Source organism: Protopterus annectens, chromosome 3.part1 (assembly GCF_019279795.1).
Source record: "Protopterus annectens isolate FY-2018-M chromosome 3.part1, PAN1.0, whole genome shotgun sequence".
NCBI lineage: Eukaryota > Metazoa > Chordata > Ceratodontiformes > Protopteridae > Protopterus > Protopterus annectens.
Window position 1 is genome coordinate 713,193,317 of NC_056732.1, and position 6,000 is coordinate 713,199,316.

A 6,000-nucleotide genomic window follows, 5' to 3' on the forward strand; every position below is an offset into this window, starting at 1 on the left:
TGAAGAGTAGAGGCAGAGAGGAAAAAATACAGACTGATAGGTTTTTCGAGCTGAATGATAAAGTATCCACTTTCCAGGCTTTTTTGTGACTAGTTCTTGTGCAAAATTTGTCCAACTGATAGTTCTGGGGTGAGGCAAAACGATGTCTGGACTCCCCCATTTGCATGTCAACATGATGAAAATCCGTGGTTCCAGTTTCCATTCATGTGGGTCCATTATATTTCTGCTTAGTTCGTCTGCCAGTATTCAGCTTTCTTGGCAGGAATTGAGCTTGTAGTTGTACTAGATACATCAAGGCCGTGTTCCACAATGCCATGGCTAATCTGCAAAGGGGGTAGGAGTGTGTACCCCCCCCCCCTGCTTGTTTATGTACCACATAACTGTGGCGGTGTTTGTCTTCATCATTAATTGTCCTGGAAGAAGGTAGTCCTTGAAAGCTGTCAGTGCAGTCTGTACAGCTAGCATCTCTTTTTGATTGATGTGAAGGTGCATTTGATTTGGGCTCCATTTGTCCTGAATGCACTTCCCTGCCAGATGAGCCCCCCCAAGCATAGTCTGATGCGCCTGTAGTTAGGGTTTGGGCGGCAGAGGGTGGAGTAAATGGCAGTCCCTTGTTTTGGTGGCAGGCCTCTGCCCACCATAGGAACTCTAGCTGCAGGCAAGGCATGATAGGAATCATTGTTTGCAGGCTGTGACAATGTTGACTCCATAAACTAAGTACCACTGAAGTTTCCTCATATGCAGTCTTGGATATGGAATTAGAAGAATGCAGGAGGCCATGAACCCCAAAACTTGCAGATAGCAGGGTTTTTGTGGGCACCTGTTTTAAGTAAATTAGCAAATGAATTTCCTTTTCTGGCGTAAGGTAAGCCATCTGGACAGTTGTATTCAAGCTTGCACCCAGGAATGTCATTTTTTGAGGGTACTAGTTGTGATTTCTTTTCGTTTATGGTGTACCCTAGACAAGTTAGAACCCTTTTTACAAACGTCAGATGTTTTAGAAGAATGTCCTTGTTTTCTGCCTGAATTAGACAATCGTCCAGGTATGGATATATCTGAGTATTTCTTTGCTTGCAAAATGCAATTACTGGAGCCAGGCACTTTGTGAAGACCCTGGGAAGAGTAGATAAGCCAACAGGCAGTGCAGAGAACTGGTAATGCAAGCAGCCTGCTTTGAAGCGGAGGTATCTTCTGCAAGATTCCCTGATTGGGATATGCAGGTAAGCCTCTTAAGTCTAGAGTTACCAACCAGGCATCTTTGCCTAGCACAGGAAGCAACTGCTGAAGAGTCAGCATCTTGAATTTTGGAATGTCCAGAAATGTGTTTAGAGTAGATAAGTCCAGAATTGGACGTCATGATGTCTTTTCTGGGTACCAGGAAAAGTCTGGAATAGAAGCCTTGCCCCTTTTCCTCTTCTGGTACTGGTTGAATAGCCCCCATTGTTCATGAGGGACAGTACTTGTTTCTGGGCCTCTGCCCAATGATTTCGGGGCAGGTCTGGCCATCCGTTTGGGATTGGCAACATCTGTATCCCTGGGATACTATGTTTAAAACCCATTTGTCCTGGGTTATAAGTTGCCAGTTTCTTGAATGTGCCAGTTTCCCCAAAAGGGGCGGCTAAAGTTAAGTGCTTGGTAAGTGTAAAGGGAAGTCATTGAGACCATTTACCACAGGGAGGTGCCTTGTTTCCAGATGTGGAGGAGAAGGCGCCACATTGTTTTGTTCTAAAAGTCCCTTGTGACTGAAACCTGTAGCCTTTGGAATGTCAGGGTTTGACTTGAGTGGCTCTTAAAGGAACTGGAAAGGACCAGTTCTTAGTAGGCCAGTGCCTACTAAATCTTGGAGGTTGCACTTGTAAGAAATCTTTCAGTTTGCATAGATTTAGCTTTATCTTCCATCTTTTTTTTAAACTTCTTCAGCCTTATTACCAGAGAGACGGTCCTGTTGTAAAGGAGCATCCAACAATTTTGCTTTAACATGATCAGGCAGAGTTTGCTCTTTGAGCAAAGCATGCCTTCTTAGCACAGACTCAGTTACAGCAGCCCTGCAAGAGGCCTCCAAAGAATCAAAACCACATTGCAAAGTATGTTTTCCAACTTGTTCAACTGAATGCAATAAATCCTGTAAATCTTTATTTTCCACACAATCAGAAATTATAATTTTCTGTTTAAGCAGTCCCATGATATGCTGTTGATATTTAAGCATATGAAATTGACAGTTTAAAGCCCTGACTGCCAAGGTTAGAGAAGTGTAAACCTTCAAACCCCATTTATCCAGCACCCTGGAATCTCTATCAGAAGGGGAAGGATTTTTAGCAGTAGAGGCCTTAATGCCCTTAGGACCCTGAGAAATAGTTTCAGGATTTTCAGGATCTGCACAATATGATTTTTGAAAAGGGATTTGTGGGAATCTGGAACCTGTAGCATCTCTCTGGCTTAGAAAGATGCCTGAGGCAGAGAATCAGGAGCCATACTAGATTCTGAAAAAAACATCAACAATGTGTAGAACAGAGGGTATAGCCAAAGGCCTATGCTGAGGAAGAAGAAAATCCCTAAGTCTCTTTTTAGATTCAGAAAAGTCCTGACTTTCCCAGTGGAAATGTTCCCTTAAGGTATGTAAAGTTTCCCCAAAAGAAAAATCCTCAGGGGGAGAAGCAGAAGGCATGGAATCTTCTGCATCAGGGTCCTCATAAGTAAGTATAGACAAATCCTGTTCATTAGAAGAGTCAGAAAAAATAGAATCCTGTTCAGAAGATTCATAATCAATGTGTTGCCTAGGCCTCTTAGAAGAGGAAGGGGGGGGGGGGTTGGCTACCCCATGATCAGAGTAATTAAATCTTCAGCCATTTTGATCATTTGTTATTTAGGCATAGAGGCCTGCACATGTAGCCCAGGCATCTGTTTTTTAGACATAGATTTATATTTTGGCCTTAGTTTTGTAGATGGCGTCAGTCTAATGTACAAATCTGTAGAGGCCTGAAAAAACCCTCAGAAGCCAGTGCCTGCACAGCAGCTCCGGACCCTTCTAAGGTAGACATATCCGCGGGTTCCATAATTGAAGCCTCTCGCAGCATACCAGACTCCGAATGGGTCTCAGTAGAGGCCTGAAAATCAGAAGTAGCGGGTACATCAGGGGCTGCGAAAACGCATCACTGAGTACCGGCGAACTGGCGAATGGCTTGGGAGAAGTGTTAGTTTTGGACCTCGACGGCTTGTCTTTTTCTTAGCGTTTTTTAGGTATTCCGGTAGTCGGACTGCTAACAGACATTTCTGGATAATTAAAGTGTGAGCCAAAATATTTTGGAGAAAAAAATATACCAATGTTTAACAGTGCGTTGATTAAATTTAGCACAAACCGACAGCAAGGTACGTTGTGGTCAGGGCCTAGGCAAGGAATACAGTATAAATGAAAATCCTTATGAGGTATTTGCTTCCCACAAGTAATGTAATTATTAACTTTTACGGACATCGGTAAGGAGCAAGAAAAAGTTTCACCAATGGGGTACGTAGCATTTTTAGTTGAAGACTTCTGTTCTGAAACATGAAAATGAAAATTTCAGGAGTCGGCCGACCGGCACTTGCGAATTGCTTCTGCTTCGGGCACTGCGCGGCAAGGAAGACTGATGTAATGGCGTCGGCTGCATGTTTTATACTCCTGACGACCTGACGTCATGGAAGGGACAGCAACCGACGCAGGACCCAAGACTTTGTTAATCAGGCCGACTCAGGGCAACCTGCCAGCAGATTACCATAAATGCAACGACTGCAACAGTGAAACACGAAGAAAATTCACTACTGCTGCTAGCGGAGGTCTGCTTGCATGGATATGGCCTAGTTTGCCTGTATATGTTGACATTCCTTCAAAGAAGTTAAGCAGGTAAATGAACTGTGAACTTGGGAGCTCACCATGGACATGTTAAAGTCTAGATTCTTATGAATACTTAACTGTCATGCCTAGGCATGGGTGAATTGAAAAAAAATAACTTTCAATAAAATGCATAAGTTCTCTCCTGTACTTCCAAGGTTTGGTGACATCACCAGTGGGATTCCCAAACAGCAGATCCTTATCTGGTGTGCATTAAAGAACTGTAGTTTGACATACTCTAATTGTCTGCAACATCTAGAGTGGTCTCCAAATCAGACCCTGCAAGATGCTGTCCTGGATGCAACATGCACAGCATCATAGTCACATGGGATAGACTTGCTTAGTCATCTGACTAATGGTCAGAGAGCAATCCAATAAATTTTGTTTAGACCTGCAATGAATATCTCCTCAATCTTCTCCAGTATCTAGTCTAGGAGAGCAATCTGATAAGGGTGTATGACAGATTATGGCCCTGAAGGCAAGAAAGGCAGCTGTATATATTTTCTTCCCAAACTGATCTAGCCACTCTTGTTTTTCCCTATCACTGGGAAGAGTACTGGAAGCAGACACCAGTTATGACCTCCTTCACAGAATCTACAGACACCACTGCTGGATTTGCCTCAGTCTCTGCACAGCAAGTACAATCAACTTTAACTGATCTTACCAGGGCAGAGCTGAAACAATCTTGCTCTGAAGTTTGTGATCATTGGAAAGCACTTTCCCCATTACAAAAACACTTTCAGAAATACGGTTGCAAATGCAAGCAAACAGATGACAAAGTGCAGGCTTTTTTTTTTTTTTGTGAACCAGGTATACTCAACATAATAATCCACTTTCAGAGTAATGTGAGAGCAGTGTCTGGTTAAGGCAAACAGAGGACCATCCAGCGCAGTGGGCTACAGCTCACAATCTTAATCTTGTGGTAAGTGCTTAAGCAATATGTATTGATTAAAAAAGTCAACTACACCATTTTTACAAGAAAAGCGTCAAAAAATTCGCACAGCTCTCACAAGTGCTGTCCAAAGCACTAGTGGACCAACAAAACAACCTTTATTTGATCGCGCACAGGTGTGCACACTACATAAACTGGGACCCCTACAACCAAAACAATATCCAACTTCATTAGACTCAAACCCAGACAGCATTAGTCAACCGGCTATAGCACGTACCAATGACATCACGCTGCTGTTGTGTCTGCAGTAACTGCTGAGGCTGCTGTGGCAATGACTGCTGTTCTTCTCTTGGTACTTCTGGGTTTTCAAATTCTTTCAGGAATTCGTCAAGATGTTCTGCTTCTCCACCCTTTCGCCTCTTCCTCATCTCATCTGGTACAAGTGGGGTAAGGCACCGGGTGAAGAGCTGCACAAAGAAGAAAAGAATTTGTCAACCATATTTACCTATTAGTAAACAGCATAATCTGAGACTTCACAGAAGTGCAACAGAGGATTACACTCCAAACCACAACACTAGCCAAAGCAAGCTTACATAAAAAATTCTCTAAAGCTTTTCATTAGAGGTTCTGTAGTAGAAATGTGATACACAGTTAGCTACTTTTGAGAAACCACTGAATAATTGTCCAATTATACATTAGAACACAACAGCATAATATCTGAAATTCTTAACACTAAATTAGTCATGATCTGTAAAAAGATGTACATGCATGCACTCATCATACCACTTGATATGCAAGAAAGCGCTCCAACAGTAAGGGGTATCTTTAGTTTGCAGATAACAGCAAAGAATACTTCACATTGAAGAAAAATGTCTCAAAGTGCTAAGTTCGAACAGCCACCGGGGCTCATCACTTTAACTCCAAAAAATTAAGCACAAACGCACACTCAAATATTTCTCTGACCTAGGTGATAGTCATGAAATGCATTCAAAAACAATTACTGAAATGGCCAAGAGAGAAGGGTCAACATAATGGCAATGATCAGTATATTCCCTTACAGTTACTTGCCTACAATACTATATACATCACATACAGGAATATGAGATAAGCCTTATACTTAAAGGATATTCTATATATAATCTACAAAAAAAAAAAAAAAAAAAAAAAAAAAAAAAAAAAAAATATATATATATATATATATATATATATATATATATATATATACATATATATATAAAATTTT

At 41.6% G+C, this 6,000-nt stretch overlaps 1 protein-coding gene across 1 annotated transcript in view; it reads right to left on the minus strand.

The window, feature by feature from the left end:
- RAD21 (RAD21 cohesin complex component) overlaps positions 1-6,000 on the minus strand; it is a 2,133,215-nt gene that overhangs the window by 578,902 nt on the left and 1,548,313 nt on the right. Inside the window, exon 11 of the mRNA XM_044067070.1 lies at positions 5,035-5,224. Coding sequence (XP_043923005.1) covers positions 5,035-5,224 — 190 coding nt within the window. The remainder of the gene's footprint in view (positions 1-5,034; positions 5,225-6,000) is intronic.